This window comes from Cetorhinus maximus, chromosome 25 (assembly GCF_964194155.1).
Source record: "Cetorhinus maximus chromosome 25, sCetMax3.hap1.1, whole genome shotgun sequence".
NCBI classification, from domain to species: Eukaryota; Metazoa; Chordata; class Chondrichthyes; order Lamniformes; family Cetorhinidae; genus Cetorhinus; species Cetorhinus maximus.
In genome coordinates, this window is record NC_135903.1 from 30,096,028 (window position 1) to 30,113,318 (window position 17,291).

Sequence of the window (17,291 nt, forward strand, 5' to 3'; positions counted from 1 at the left end):
CAATACAATCAATGAATATTACAGTAATTTCAGTATGGTCATTACAGACAGTCAGACAGTGCAATGGGGTTGGAGTTATCGAGTTACATCAAGTTGCACTCTGAGGTGCTTCAATACAATTATGATGCATTTAGTATTCATTACATAGAATATTTGTGAGCCGTACAGCCCGAGGTGTCTATACAATTCCCAACTCCTCGGTGCACTATGGCAGAAAGGTCTTAGACAGCGACCTTTCCCCATTGCACCTTTGTGGCGGCTGCCCCAAGCTTTAATGCGTCCCTCATCACGTAGTCCTGGACCTTGGAATGTGCCAGTCTGCAACACTTGGTCGGGGACAACTCTTTGCACTGGAAGACCAACAAGTTTCAGGCAGACCAAAGAGTGTTGTTGGCTAAGTCTACAGTTGCCCAGGCCCTAAGTTCAGGAATTCTCTCCCTAAACTTCTCTGGCTCTCTACTTCTCTTTCCTGCTTTAAGATGCTGCTTTAAATCTACCTCTTTGACCAAGCTTTTGGGACAGCTGCCCTAATGTCAACTTTTGTGTTTCAGTGTCAAATCATACTTTATATCACTCCTGTGAAGTGCCTTGGGGCATTTTATTATGTTAATGGCACAATATAAGCATAAGTTGTTGTTGTTAAAATGTAAAACTTTTGACATATCACGAATAAGAATGAAATAATCAACAAAAACTGGCTGATATCTTTTTTTATGCAGTTGCCGAAGAAGAATAATGCAGCAAAATTGAAACGTTGGGAAAACTGGCATTCAACCATTCAGTTCACTGGGCTGCCCAGGAGAATAATTTCAGGCAGGAATTTTTTTAATTGTATTTCATTTGCTGGGCACTTGAGGCTAATCCTACACCGCTCTGTTTCCCCAGGACGAGTTTTTGTGCACTGCCGAGAAGGATACAGCCGATCGCCTACCCTAGTCATCGCTTACCTCATGCTCCGACACAAGATGGATGTCAAAACAGCTCTCTTAACTGTCCGTCAGAAAAGAGAGATTGGGCCGAATGATGGATTTCTGCGGCAACTCTGTCAATTAAATGAGAAACTGGTTAAGGAGGGTAAAAGTAAATCTTAAATAACCATTTTGGAAGTAGCCAGCGCCTGGTGTGAATTTACAGATGCCTGAGGTTTTATTGTACCAAATGTTGCGTGTTGACTTTAGGGTGAGGACAAAGTTTCATTGTTTCAATTCTTTCTTCAGTTAATTGGCTTTGTTTGAAGTACACTACATATAGGGCACGGTCTAAGTGATCTTAAACACATCTTTCAATTGTTTCCAAATTCATCGGACCTTTTAAATCTGCACATTGTGATTTAGAACTTTACTGCCTTGGACTCTGACCAATAGAAAGTGTCAACCCAAATACAGAAAACGGACCAGTAGAAATAGTGTAAGTGTTTGAGTGCTCAGCTTCTGCACTGAGCACATTTACTTTAATTGGCAGTAACAGCTAAGGGTACTAATTGAGTACAGCCAACCTGCATATTAAATCTGGAGGCTGAGCTGAAACTCTTGACAAGTTAGCCCATTTTGGAAATGAATGTCAACCCCTGCATTTAGTCACCATCAGATCTGCAGGTGTTGTCTGATCTTTCCCTGATTCAGGGCTAGTTTTTCTCCTTGTATGAAAGGATGAAAATCTAGCCTGTAATGTATTTCTATAACAGACAACCAAATGGATGGTTACATTTGCCCATTGGCTCCTCTAAGGAAATAAAAGCACGACATGATCAACATTTTGCCCAAGTCTGCAGGATATTTTCTTCCAACTTACATGAATCCTAAAATGTATTAAAGTACCTTTCCTGTATAGGAATAAAAAAAGGTTTCCTTATAGTCACAAAAGCACAGACAGACTGTTCAGACATTTTGTTCTTTTGGTCTTTATGCCTGCTCTGATGGGTTTAAACTCCTTGGGCTGAAAATGATGACCTTGTTAGCCAGTGAGCTGTTGTGGTTACCCAGCTCTTGTGACATTTTCCTTTAGTGCTTGGTCTGCTACCCAGTCCCCATTTTGACATTTTGTGAGATATGGCAGTTTAAAAATCAGCAAATCTACTGGTGAATCTGGCCCCTTTATTTATCACAAAGATCTTGACATTAAGAGAGCGTAGCCCAATATACATCTTTGTCAGTTTTATAAAGTTTTGTTTTCAGTAGAAAATATTGTAAAATGAGGGTTGGGGGGAGGGGGCAGGGGGGAGAGAGAGGAGGGGTACTTGAAGGATCTCCTGAGGAAAATTGAAAAGTAGCTTTGGTCCTTGCCCTATTTACCTAATTTGAGTTTGCAAAATATTGTAATTGTTCTTATTTCTGGGAGGTGTGTGTCAGTAGGACTGTAGCAAGAAGATGTTTTGCATATTCCCAATTGTTCAAATATTTTGTGATATAAGCTGTGTTTTTAGCCACCTGTGATAAAGTTTGGGTTTACCTGGCGTTGAACTGTTCCACATGGTGTAGTGCTGACTCTCATAGACCTGAAAGAGTTCCAAGTTAGTTCCTAGGTCCCAGCTGTAGATCAAGTTAACTTAGCTGATGTTAGCTGGAAGTTGTCCTTAGTGTCCATAGGCTAGAGAGGGGAATTATCAACAAGGGTCCCCGTTACCTGTTGCTATCTGGTGATTTGTGTTGGAAAGCATCATATGTAGATGTCAAGTGAGTACAGAATCAACTCAGCTATGATGCAGTCTGTGGTCGATTAGGCTGCTGATTGTCATTGCCCACAAGCTCTCACACAAAGAACAATTACTTGAGCAATGTACCAGGGAACTGTATTGTAGAGCGGCTACCTTCAAGAAGGAAAGAGAGAATATTTTGGGTGGGGAGGAGGCAAATTAAGATACCATTTTGTTCTGCTTCTGGGTTTTATTTACATGGCTGTCAGGGTCTGATTTATATACAGCATAGTTACAGAACTCTTATTTCACACTTGAGGCTCTTTTCACATTTCATTGTGGGTGAAAACCAACACTGTGTCTTGCAGCTACCAAAAACCGACTGTAGAGAAAATGTTACAAACAGTGTTTGGGATCTGTTTGTATCTTGCAAAGATCTCACTGTGACAACATATGTCCCCTCCAGTTATCAGCCAGCAAAAGTAAGATGAATGAACCTCCTTCTTTGAAAAGAGACTGAACTGCCTTTAGACATGTGGCAAGTGTAGAAAGATTAAGAATTGAAGTTAATCGCATATGATAATATAGGTAAAGCTGAAAATGTTTTGGGGCTAGACACCAAATTTGACTGGCAGGCAACCAATGGCTGCCAACTGATTAGCTTATTGAATTGATAATTTTACATTTGGTACAGTACATGAAAGTATAGAGAAGATTTATATTGGGGATAATGGAGTATTGTGTGGTATGTGTGTGTGTGTATATTTTGGAATGGGGAGTTGCTGTAGGGAGATACACAGGGTAAATACCTTCCACAGCAGTGTAGATTCCAGTCTATAGGAGCTCCATTGTGCTTACTCTTAACGCACACAATTTATTCTACAGCATAACCTCCATTCTCCTCCAGAATAGAAGGAAATCCCTCATCCTTCTAGATGAAAGAAAGAGAACGTTGAGAGTCTTTTGAAGGCCCTCAAGCTCTATGCTTCCACATACGGTACAACAATACTTAGGCACAAATATAAAGATGAATACAATATTAAAAAATTGCAAAGGGAAATTATATTTTATTCACAAAGAAAAGGAAATACAAAGAAAGGAAACTTTAATGCAGTGCAGTGAGGTGATGTCTTGCCAAGACATATTCCCCATGTAAACTGGCAGATATTTGGAGTGTGAATAATGGAGTTTTCACTGTAACTCGTTTTATATTTCAGAAGTGGTGCTTGGGGGTGAAATTGGCGTATGAAATGGACTCAGCAAACTGGAGGTTAATTTTTCACCATTGCCTGTTGGTATTTTCTGTTGACTTGGAAAATATTGCCAAGCTTTTTTGAATTTCAAACTGAGCAGCAGTGAGACTAGGGAACAAGTCTCCAAAAAGGTTTTGAATTGTCGTTCTGTGAACTTCATTGGCCAGAAGATCAGGCGGGGAAGCAAGTCAGCTGCTGATTCGCTAATAACCTGTCAGACGTAGAACACTTTCACTCCCCCCCCCCTCCTTGTGTGTTTTTTCCATATTTGACATGAAACGATGATTTATTTTTCAGGGGTAATATTTATGGAGTAAGATACCTGATGTGTGTATTTGATTTTTTGAAAACCACTTATTTAAAGTAAGATTTTTATTTTACTGATCTGAAAACCGAGACAGGATAAGAATCTGGTACACGTTTGCCTGCATATTTTCAATGTTGCTGCCACTTGCCCTTTGTTTTTTTGAGAACTGGTATTAAACAGAAACAGATACAGTTAGAGCAGTCTTAAGATAATTTACCAAATTGGGCTCCCAAATTCTAGCACACCCTGTCACTCAAACCTGCGGCCCCTTGAGCTATCCTTGAGCAGTGAAGCATTTAGATCTGATTTCATAGCTCAAATGTGGTGAACGTTAATTTAGTAATGTCATTTGGAAATTCTGTGACAGTGCTTGGAAAAGCATTTTCCACACTGTTGCCGGAGAATTGTTCACCAAAGGCTAGGGTTAGCCAAGTTGCCCATGTAGCGTAAGAAGAGCAAAATTTTGCACTCATGCTATAATTGGTTCATTATTGTTTGCTGCAGCTTCTAGTTGTCACGGTTTCAGGAGAGGTTATATGAATTGATGCTAAGGGCCCTGCTCTTTTACCTGTGATGGATGTTATGATTTTGGTTGTTAAGGCCTACTGCAACCTATATTTATAGCCTGTAAATCCACTTGGTGTAGAAGTATGTATTTCACCAGCATTGTGGCATTAAGCAGATGATGATTCAGTGGCTGGCTCAGTATAAAATATAATTAGTATAATTGCTAAGCTATAAAATAGGCTTGCCAAGTACAGTTGAAAGAAATACTTCAGTTGCAGCCTATAGATGGCACTTTTGCGTACACCAAACATCATTTAAAGTTAAAAATGGTTGACTTTTATTTCAAATATATGTCAATATACATATTCATCTTCTATTTTTACCTGCTGCATGTGAATCATTTGCATATTTTATCCTTCTCTTAATTTGCCAGCTATTTCCTGTAACATACACTATATATAGTGCTTCTTGATGTAGAAATGTAGGCCTTGAACTCAAAATCTGAAAATATTAGTGTGTGAACACTTAAAATGATCATTTCGTTCCTTTATCCGCTATTTTAATGGAGGTGCTAGCCTGGTTATTTTAAATTGGTTAACAATTCTCTAAAATTGCTGTTTTTGGGAGCTTGCTCTGTGTAAATTGGCTGCCGCTTTTCTTACATTACAACAATCATTACACTTCAAAAGTTCTGCATTGGCTATAAAGTGCTTTGGGAGGTCCAGTGGTTATGAAGGGTGCTATACAAATGCAAGTCTTTCCTGTTTCGAATAGGCCAGATTGATGAGTACTTATCAAAGGTCCACAGCCAATTATTTTGTGCAGAAGCTCAGAAAGCTAACTCTCCTGACTGAGGCATTTAAAAATAAATATCAACAAGTGGTTTGAGGTTAGGTTTCACAATCTAGATGCTTTTCTTGATGCTGCCTCAGAATGTGGAGGAATCTCAAGATAGTCATATTTAAATTTCACTGGATTTGGCGGGAGTCCTGAATTATTATTAGCTTAATTGGGTGCTCACAGATTAGGATCAGTGCGGGAAAAACCAGTGACCTATATGGCAGAAGCGCACACTTTGAGGCTTTGGATCCAATTGTTGATTCTTTTAAAAATGTAGTCATAGTCGATACATATCAAGATTGGGTTAACTTTATTAGCCTGTGTGTGTGTGTGTGTGTGTGTGTGTGTGTGTGTGCGCGCACCCAGTTTACGCAACCTCGTACAATAGACAATAGTTGGAATTGTTACTAAAACAGTACTACTTTGGTAAGTGCAGTACCCATTGTGCTACTCAGCCTTATAGACCTAGAGGGTCCCAGGTTCTGCGTTGAGTTATTGCATCTCAGCCAAGGGGTCAATGAACTTCTACAGTTGATATCAGGAACTCTGGTCCAGGGAAGGGCTAACAAAATCAGCTAAGGTTTCTTCACTTGATCTATATCCAGTGGCAGCTGCATAAGAGCACATGTGTGGCCATCAGGTGAAGTTGAGTTGGTTGTGACCCAACGCTCACTTTGGACAATTGGACAAGGTACCAGTGACCATCCATAAAACAGTAGCCCAGGATGAGTAAGCATTTCCAAGAGATGAGAACAACTGCTGAACTGAGCAGTGTTTCCTGCACAAGAACCTTGTTGGTACGAGCTGTTATGATGCAAAGGAGTGGTGAATATTAGGTAAGCTCATTCTTAGCTTAGTGAATATGAGCTAAATTAATTGAGCAGCGCAAACCAATATAGTGTTTGATTAACTTGCCTTGATAACCTTGCAGTAGCCTTTAACTTATGCCACGCGCCAGTAGTTTAGTGCTTCAATGTACAAACAACTCATACTCCTATAGTTCGGGAACTACAGGGAAGGCAGCAGTGCTAACCTGCTTAAAAGTGAAGATGATCAGATGAGTAGGATGCCCAGCTGAACAGGAATGACTGTAAAAGCTGGTTATAACAAAAAAACTAATTTGGGAAGTTGCTGATGGCTATTGATTTTAGTGATTCCTTAACCAGTTATTTGCTATAGTAAAAAAGGGTGTCAATGGAAGTTTATTTATAAGGCTCTTGATTGTCACAGTCCTACAACATGGCACACAGATTATCCAGAAATGTAATACTATATGATGTATTTGAATATGTATGTGAACGTGTTTAACATTTTAGTTGACTTTTAATGAAGAGAGGAACAATTTGTCTTCCCTTGTTGATGTTTGTTAATACTGTAACTGTAAACTGACAAATATGCTACAACCATATTCCTTCATCTAACGAAAAGGAAAAAAATCTTTTTTATTTTGAATGAATGGAACAAAGTAGAATCACTCTGAAGTCCGTAAAGCTATAAGCACAGACGGTGACTATGAAATAATTGGACGTTTTGGATTGATGAGAATGAGAATCTGACTGTCTGTCACGTGTTTTTCTATTGTTGCCTGTCACCCATTGACTATTTGTAGATGGCTCTTAACTCTTAAAATGCCAGTCACAGTCTGAGTGGCAGTGACTATTGTGGTCTAATTCAGCAATATAAGGGAGCAGCATTCAAATGCTTGAAGTAAAGAGATGATGGAACACTTGGCTGCAAGTGCAAATTCCTGGTAAAACACTTAAAATTTAAAAACAGTGTATAGTTTTAATAATAAAAATTGCTCGGTTGACTCGAGAATGCACACTAGAGGCATTAATGTGCTCACTCACTTCTGATGTTTGTTGAAATCAGACCATTCAAATTCATGTTAATATTTGTCAGTTTACAATTCAAGCCATAGTTTCTCTCTTTACTCTGCCTAGTTTGCTGGTAGCCTTGAAAATATTAACAGCGTGCACTTTGTAATAGAAATGACATTCTTCCAATATACGATATTTACAGACACATATCGGACCCTCTTGCTGCTGCAGGAGAACGCCACCATTGATTGAAATCACTAAATCGGACACTGATGGGGATGGTCTAATTATGGTCAGGTTCTGTCTTCCTGTGTTAGAAAAGTTAAGCAAAACAATTGCAGAGAATCTTCAGGAAATTGCTGTCACTGTAGCCTCATGAGCAACAAAAGGCTGCTCCCTACTTTGACAACCAAAGACAACGATTCTGCGTTTTATCATATGAATGACGTGGCACAGCTACAGAAAAAAATGAATATATTCTCAGACTAACTGCCTGTTACGTTAACCTTTTAGATTTGTTTGCACTTTCTCCACTTTCTCATAATAAACCGAGTAGAGAACACGTAAGGCACTCCTGAAGAAGAGAAGGCTTCCTCGTAAATGACCATTATTGCTGGATATGTTCTGCACATCACTTGTATTAAATTCAGGCGAAAGTAGTTTTCACTTCGTTCAATACCATTTGCTAATCCCATAGTTTTGTTCAATGGGAGGAATACACATTTTGCGAAGAGAGATGTTAACTCTAGGATTAACATTCCATTTATCCTTTTTTAAGTTTCTATCTGGAATACTGAGTGATGATCAATGGCTTCACCTGATTGGAGTCAGGTTAATTTCCTGTTTACAGCAGTGTTTGGTTTACAGTGGAATGAGATCATTTTTTTAACAGATGTTAAAATAAGTAGATGGAAGTAGAACACAAGAACATAAGAATTAGGAGCAGGAGAAGGCCATACTGCCCCACTGAGCCTGCTCCACCATTCAGAAAGATCATGGTAGACCTGATCGTAGTCTTAACTCCACTTTCCTGCCTGTCCCCTACAACCCTCGACTCCCCGATTTGTTCAAGAATCTGTCCAACTCGGCCTTGAATATATTCAATGACTCTGCTTCCACAGCTCTCTAGGGTAGAGAATTCCAAAGATTCAAGGAAAGGTACAGGATATTTCACTGGTACCCTCCTGTACAAGATGATTGACAGGATTAATTCGTAAACACGTATTAAAAGTGAAAGGCCACAAGTGAAATGATCAGTTTTTGCCTAAATAATATTCTGCTACAGAAATATATCGCCAATGATAATGGTTAACTTGCACAACAGAAATTTTTCTGTGTAAAGTTGATATCTTTAAAACTGTTGAGGTGATTGCTTTTGTGAACGTTGCATTGGATTTCAGATAGAGAAGTTCAGCCTGTCCTCCCCTCCTAAATTAAACTGGCTTACATGAAGGAATTTCTGACTGGATGATTAGAAGCTTTTGTTAACTCGATCACCGTTGACAGTAGCAAAAACGTTGGACCCTGAATCGGCACCAGAGAAACTGAGATTTACGTCCATTGTGAAAGAAAGGATGTCGATAAGGACCTCCGGGAAATGATAAATCATCACCTAAAATGAATAGATCTATTAGTCTAAAACAAAAGCAAAACCCTGCCAGTGCTGAAAATCGGAAGTTAAAACAGAGAATGCGAGGAACATAGAGAAAAAGAGTTAATGTTTCAGGTCATTGAATGCTGGAAATAATCAGCAGGTCTGGCAGCATCTTTGGAGACAGAAACAGAGTTAATGGCCGGGATTTTGGGCAGGACTGGAAATTCCCAGCCGAAGTCAACGGACCTTTGGCTGGTCTGTCAAATTTGCCATTCCGTCCACGGCTATTCCCAGCTCGGGCGGGACCAGAAAATCCCAGCCAATGTTTCAGCTCAGTGACCTCTCATCAAAACTGGAATCAGAACAGGCACTGTTTCTGTCTCCACAGATGCTGCTAGGCCTCCTGAGTATCTCCAGCATCATCTACTTTTATTTCAGATTTCCAGCGTCTGTAGTATTTTAGCTCTTGATTCATGTCATTGATCTCTGGTTATATGTCCATTTACATGTTTGGGTGGGTTCATTAGGAAGACTATTGAATGCACAAGAGTCACTATGCGTAGAACTTCAATTGTATCAGGGCAATTCAAAAAAATGGGATGCCATTTGGAAATGAGAAATGAGATGAACAGAAATTGAGAATTCATCAAGTTTCATTATCCGATTGTTCATTATATCCGGCAAAAGCATTTAAATGAAATTCCTACATTGAGCTCTTATCCTTACACTATGGTGCCAATGACGTGAGAATGGTAATAATATAATAATGGCTCTCCTTGAAAGAACTGAGACTTATCTACATTCAGCACATGGCCGTGGATAAGATGTACTGGCATCAGTGTTACCATCGATACCTTTGAAGTCAGTGCTTTCAGACAGTTAAGAATACACCTTGTAAAGCAGAGAGATGCCTCCAAAATGGCACAGGCCAGAGCGGGATGAGGTGACGATGATGACAGTGATGATATGAGTTGAAGCGAGTGGGGAGAATTTCTTTCCAAATCGCTGCCCTGCAGCCTCAAGGTAACCTCAGCTGATCAGTTCTGCAAGTGAGAAATAGAACTGGAGGCCATTGCTGTTGGTAAAATATCTCAGAAGACCCTTAACTGCATCAGCACAAACAACTGTGCAGTGATGGCACCAAATGCACTGGGAGCAATATTTCATTTTTATTTTTAAAAAGCAATAAAAATTTCAAAATATTTGGGCAACAGCAAAGAAACTGTATGCTGTAGAACCAATCTAGCTCTGCTACATCTCAGGCAGATTTCCAGAATTGGCATAACTCCCCTTTTAAAAATACCGAAGTATTCCAGATTTGATTCTTGGGGAAGCAACTTATTACAAAGCTAAGCAATGGTTTGAATGCTGAGGTCAAATATGAAGAACTGTTCTTTTGGCATTTGAATGGTAGAACCTTCGGAGCAAGCCCCATCTCACAGGTGGTTTCATCACTCATACTCTCTCTCCTCTCCCTCAGACTGGAAACATTCTAAAAAAAAAAGTTGTTACAATTGTCTTGGATCCAGTGTATCTTGTTTAGTACATGCGTAATTTTGCTGCCATTATTCTTTATACATGCAAAGAATAGATGATTTCTCCCAGACTCGGCTATCTTCCATAGCACCACACTCTCCACTGACGAGTGAGGGACAAGTTCTGTCTTTCACTGATTAAGAGACATGTCCTTCTGAGCTGTAATTAGCAGAAAATCCAAGAATTGGCCTTAGTTGTTGTTTAACCAAGCCTTAGCAGGAAATCCCCAGAGCCAGTGAGCTGATTCTGATCTTGATTTTCTACCCAGAAAATCTGCCTCATCTTCCTTTTCCATTTGGTACTTGAGTCTGTTCAGGATTGTAGTCTTGTCTCTTCCAGGATTCTGTGTGTGGAGGTGAATTGTTTCTTAAATCTGCACCTCTTTCAGTCTATCATATCTACCGCTCACAGATTTCCACTTGGCTTCAGTTTGGCTTCCGATCCCTTTGAGGTCTCTTTCAGAGATTGTTTGCTGAATTACTCTCTTCTAAACATGTGTGAATAAAATGTATATAAACCTCCAGAAAACAGGGCTTGTTTTGCTTGTAGGCAGGGTAAGGACAATTTCAAAAGGTTAAGAATATAAAAATAGATAAGCAATTCCTGGCCACTCCGAATAGTTTGTAACAATATTCAGTGTAATCCCAACACATTATGTTATGTAAATCTGAAGTATATGCGTTCTGCAAACAAAATATCAATTCTTGGCCGATATGTTTGAGAAAGGAATGCGTAATTATTTATTGCCATATTCTTATCCATATCTCTTATCCGGTAGGAGAAACACACTCAAACTGGAATTTTTCCTGTCTAAAATAGAAGGGTCAATAATGACAACCTGAATGAGTATACATGGCGGGCTTTATTTGTATTTTTTGTTGAATGCATGTGGTATGAAGAATCTTTCAGGCCAAATAAGACACTGTGTGACCCAGCTGAGATTTACATTTACAGCTTAATCCCAGCCCATTAAATTTGAGCCTGGATGCAAACCACTAAATTTGCAGAGCCAATAATTGGCTCTAGTAGGAAGCTTGGTGCAGTAGCAAGGTTCTCGGTGAGTGGAGGCTGGTGTTACTTATTTGAAAACTTTTAGTTTTGTTATTAAAACCTGGCTGAAATGAAACCCAGTTTCTTAATCAGAGTAACTTAGGGCCACAGCAGGTTGGGAGAAGTTTTAAGCTCAAGGTGGTATAATTTGTAAGTTGAGTGGTCCATCCACTGTGGAGTTCTATGAATAAGATAAGCTTATTGGAATGTCTCTATTCCAGGTTTATATTGATATATACGAGTGACAGCTTCCATCTTGAATATAATTATCTTTATGTAGGCAGCAAGCAAAGACTAGGTGCTGCCATATTAAAATCTATTTTAAAGAAACTGTAGGTTTATATGCCCCTGAGGCCTTACACTTGAATAAATCCTGTATATATTACTGAGTTTGTGTATTTATTTCTGAATTTAAACAATATGTTTTGACAAAAATACAAAAATCCCTGAAATCTGTTGCAAATGTACTTGACTGGAAATTTGTCTTTTGTTTCTTTTCTCCGTAATGTTTTCCTGTTTAAAAATAAAAAGGCAAAATTCTGGCTATTTGCGTCTATGGTTTTGTTATCAGCAATGTTGAGGCAGGAGATATATGCCTCCTAAATAGGAAGCAGACTCCGCATACATTACTCGAAACTCCTCACTACCCCACCTCCAACCCCTCAAACGGCCCCATCAATACATCCAACAGTTCCTGTTCCTGTTTCACCATTCTGTGCCACTCATCACCTCCAAACTGTGAAGTCCTTGGGATTGAAACATTTATATATTCAGCCAGAGCCATTTAGAATTAGAACTGCTCAAACTGTTAAAAATGTATTCTCAATTATCCTCTCTTCCTAACAGACTCCCTCTGTTGCTACATGTGTGTATGGTGGCCTCAGGTGAACAAAATGCACAATGAAATTTTCAATACACTACATAAACCAAAAGGATAAGAGAATGGTGCAAAGGAAAACAGAGAAGCAAGAAGAAAAATGAGGATGAGAAAAAAAAAGCAGTGGTGAGAGGGAGTGAAACAGCATGATGTTAGCAGATAGAGGTTAAGTAGAGAGAAACCATATTTTCCAACTTACCAAGCCAGACCGCAGGATTAATGTTATTAAAAGTAATGCCTCTACTGTGGACTTACTTCTTGTGTCATATCTTTTACATAAGCATAAAGAAGAGAGAGGGGAGCAGGAAAGCAGAGAAAAACAGCTACTTAAGTAGACACTGGTTGAAGAGAGGTTGTATGCACAACCTTACTGTGAGCAATGCCATGGGGGATCCACTAGTTATAGTAAAAATCCTCAGATTCTTACCATTGTTAGAATAACAATTGGGAGTGGCAGGTAGAAGAAAGGGCCAGTGCCAAATTGTAGCCAAAGTCACCATTTGCGTGAAGTATTTGGAACAATATCTATCTTCTACACTAACACTCAGGGTAAATATGAGGTACATGTGACTTAACAAGCAAAGTGTGGTTGAACACACCACACTACACAATAAATGGCAGATGTGATCAAGACAGAGTCCACAAATTTCTCAACAACCCACCCAGATGTCAGTAAACATGGTGAGTCAACCAATCTCACTGAAACTCTGTCTCTCTCACAAGGGATCCCAGTCTTCACCTTTGAAGACTTAACCTGGGAATTCTCTCCAAAAGTCACTCTAACATGGATGGCATCAACACCGGCCTACATCACAGGATTTCAATCTCGTCTAATGTGATTCCATTCCCTGGATTCCCAAATTTGCACTCAAGCACCAACTCAGAAGAATAACTTTAACTCTTCGGGTGTGCCAAGCAGAACACTACTGCTCCAAAGGGATGCCTTTTCCCCAACAGTCTAGAGCACAGTGCCACCAACCTTCCGCTGCCTTCTTAGATCTTCTGGGCTTCTCCAGAGCCCCCTGCAATCACCAGGTCTTCTCCTGAGCCATCTTCACTTAATGTTTGCTACCTCAGCCCTGTTCCTCTTTGGAGCCTGTTTCTCTGCTCTTTTTCTTCTTTACCTAACTGGAACTTTCTTTTGGGATCTCTCTCTTTCTTCTACCCGCCACTCCCAAATGTTACTCCAACAATGGTAAGAATACAAATCTGAGGATTTTTAATATAACCCGTGGGATCTTGTGCCTTTATTCACTGAGCAAGTGTCTTGAATCCTTACCTGGGACCTTGTCTTCCATGGCACTCCACTCCCCATCACCTCACCTGCGTTTTTATGCCAGTTTTCTTTACTTACAGGGGTACTGTGCCCAAAGAATGTAAAAATGACAGAACTGTGTATATGCAGACCCCTCCCAGTCTGTATATGCGTAAAAGCTCTAAGGTCCATTGGGAGTTGAAGTTGCTGACCTCCACTCTCAATGAGGTATGTATAGTTTTCATTACTCTCAATCTTTGGAAGAAAGAAAGCTTCACTATAGTGAATGTTTCTTTACAATCACTTTACAATTTCTTAATAATAAGTACTTAACATCATAAACTTCTTAACAAATAGCTTATATACTGTCCAGATAAGCTTTTTATTTTGTTCCACAATTATACATATTGTATAAAACCAAAACAAACCAATACATGTAACAAGTAAGATTAACAGGATTTAACCATCATAGAATTATCATAACTCTGAATCTGTCTTTTCTCCCACACCCTTTCTGTAAACTCTGAATAGAACACCAACAATTACATGGTTTGCCATAATCTTTTCATGGTCAACCAAAGGTAGTGATGATACATTAAAGTTTTCTTTAGAATCACCTTGACAAGCTTGTATCTCTAGTTTGTACTAAGGTTTTCAGCCTTGCTGGTGTAACTGCAAACCAATGCCCTAGTGGCCTTCCCCTCTTCAAATATGGATGCATATTAGTCATATTATATGCTTTCACATAGGTTTCTCAACTTTAACACAAAAGAAGGTGGGGTTTTTCTTACTCTTCTCTTCGGTTAATGGGAACATGCCTTCAATTGGTCCTTTAAGTTTGCAACAAAAACCATATATGTCTGATTGGCAACCAGCTTCAAAATGATCTTTCTCACTCACTTCCTCTAACAGATTTTTCTTTTCATTGTTTTGGTCAACACCAGATGAATAAACTTGCACTGAGGGAGTTTTCTCCCCTTTAGTCAAGTCAATTTCTAGTTTATCCAAGAGATATGCTATAGCCTTCTGCACACGTTCATATTCTCCTCATTGACGCTTGAAAAATGGAACTTTCATTTTCACTTCTTTCACAATTTCATCCAAATAATGTTTTACTCTCTTATTTTTCAATTCTCTTTCAAGCCTACTAATCTTTTTATTCAGATCAGCAACTACTCTGGTGAGGTCAGTTGTCTTTGTTTCTGAATTATCTGCAAACCCCTTATACAAGTTAACAACCTCACACAGGCATTCTGTTTATTTGGAAATCTTTCTTCCATGGTTACTGACTGACCCGTTAGGCTTTTCCAATTCACTCATTAGGTCCTCAATCTGTTTCTTCAAATTTTCCCTATCTGCTTTCAAAGCCTGGATCTGCTCTTCCATGCTGCCCATTTCAATCTTTTTCTTCTCCATGTTGTATTGGAGTGCAAGAATCTCATTGCTCTTTTCATTATGAAGTTTCAACAGTTCATCAGTCTTGGTTCTTAATTCTGCATTCAACCAACTGTTCTGAATCATCAGCAATTCCTTTTCCTGTGAATGACACTCAGGGGTTCTCATCAGTTTTTGTTTTTCATTAGCAAACACATCGTCTGTGCATGAAAGTTGGTTCTCTACGCTAAACAGATTTTCCTTCAATTGCTCATTATCAGTAATAAGCTGCTTGTGTTTGGCCACATTAATGTTTAGGAGTTTGCCAAGAACCAGCATGATTGAGTGTCTGCTACAACACAATCATTGCCATGTTACAGTCTGTGCTGCTCAAATCATTACCCAGAATAAAAGCTACCCCTTCAATAGATAAACTAGGAACAATTGTGACAGTAACAATTCCGTCTACTAAGTCACTTCGTAAATTGACTTTACACAAGGGAATACCTCCTATTAATACTCTTTCTTTCATACAATTATCTGGAACACATTTGGACTGGGAAAAGATATCTGCAAGGGAAGGGATCCTTTTAAAATTAACCTTGTTGCAACCAACCGAGGGGGTTGAATAAAGAAGGGGAGTTAGTTCATCCCTCCTCACCCGGGGGCATAACAATTTGGGGTACCTTGTCTGGGATCATAACAAATTGGGGGACCTTGCCTGGGATCATAACAATTTGGGGTACCTTGCCTGTGGACTGGTCATAACAATAAAGCCATAAGATTCCACGGGTTTTGAACAGACAAAAATAAACTTTACTATACAAGGTCAGAAAGATAAAACAATTAATAATATCCAACTTATACTCGAACACTCAGGGCAAATATGAGGTGCCTGTGCCTTAACAGGCAAACTGTGGTCGAACACACCATACTACACATTAAATGGTAGATGCAACCAAGACAGATTCCATGGATTTCTCAACGATCCACCCAGACGTCAGTAAACACTATGAGTCAACCAATCTCACTGAAACTCTGTCTCTCTTATCAGGGATTCCAGTCTTCATCTTCAAAGATCTAACCTGGAAATTCTCCCCAACAGTAGCTCCAACTCGGCTGACATCAATAGCAGTTTACCTCACAGGGTTTCAATGTCGTCTCCCAAGGCTCTGTTCCTCTGGATTCCCAAGTATGTACTCAGGCACCAACTCAGAAGCACAACTTCAGCTCTTCGGCCCTGGTGAGCAGAGCACCACTGCTCCAAAGGGATCACCCCAATAACCCACAGTACATGGTCACCAGCCTTCTGCTGCCTTCTTGGACCTTTAGGGCTTTTCCAGAGCCTTCTTCACATAAAGTCTACTCCCCGCAGCCCTTCCCCAGTTTGAAGCTTGTTCTCTGCTCCTCTTTTGTCTTAACCTGACTGGGACATGTCTCTGTCCCCTACCAGGGACTTCCCTTTGGACCTCTCTCTGTCCCCTACCCAGGACACCTGACTTCAATGGCACTCTCCTTCCGATCACCTGACATGGGTTTTCATGTTGTTTTTCTTCATGTAAAGGCACACTGGGCCCAAAGAACATTAAAATTGCAGAACTGTGCACATGCAACCAGCTCCCGGTCTGCGCAGGTACAAAAGCTCTGAGGTCCAGCCGGAGTTCAAGTTCCTGACTTCTGCTCTAACAACCTTCAGGCGCAATTTTAACCATGTTCGCCCAGAGCAATCCCAGTGATGGACAGTTAAAATCACTCAATGTACTTGTCTATGGAAGTCACGCTGCCTTCCCCTGAGTTCTGATCTTAACCTGTTATTCTGAGCTGGTGAGAACCAATGGGGTCCTTTGGTAAATGTCAGGCTTCAATACTGTCATTGGAACCCAACTGCTTTTATAACCAGAGACCTTTTTGGGAAAGACCTCATGGCTTTGTTCCACCCTCCACCACCAGCTCCCCTGCTCCCACCTGCACCCCCACCACCCCCACAACCTGACAGCCAACCTACTGAAGCTAGGGCCAAATAGGCCCAAAAATGTAAGTGTTTGGAGTTTCCTTGTGAGTGCTGGAGGAGGAGAAATGCTCATTGAGGTTTATGACACCATGACACTGCAGTTACAGTGTAATGCATCCTATCGTTAGGGTCAACAACAACTGGATTTATAAAGCACCTTTAATGTACTAATTATTTTTATTTGTTCATGGGAGGTGAGCATCGTTGGCAAAGCCAATGGCTGTTGCCCATCCCT

General features: G+C 40.0%; 2 protein-coding genes across 2 annotated transcripts in view; one reads left to right on the top strand and one right to left on the bottom strand.

Moving 5' to 3' along the window:
* dusp3a (dual specificity phosphatase 3a) overlaps positions 1-12,085 on the top strand; it is a 33,537-nt gene extending 21,452 nt beyond the window's left edge. Inside the window, exon 3 of the mRNA XM_078529706.1 lies at positions 886-12,085. Within this exon, the coding sequence (XP_078385832.1) occupies positions 886-1,091 (206 nt within the window). The 3' untranslated portion in view covers positions 1,092-12,085. The remainder of the gene's footprint in view (positions 1-885) is intronic.
* haus7 (HAUS augmin-like complex, subunit 7) overlaps positions 1-17,291 on the bottom strand; it is a 407,540-nt gene that overhangs the window by 139,770 nt on the left and 250,479 nt on the right. The gene's annotated exons all lie outside the window — the stretch shown is intronic.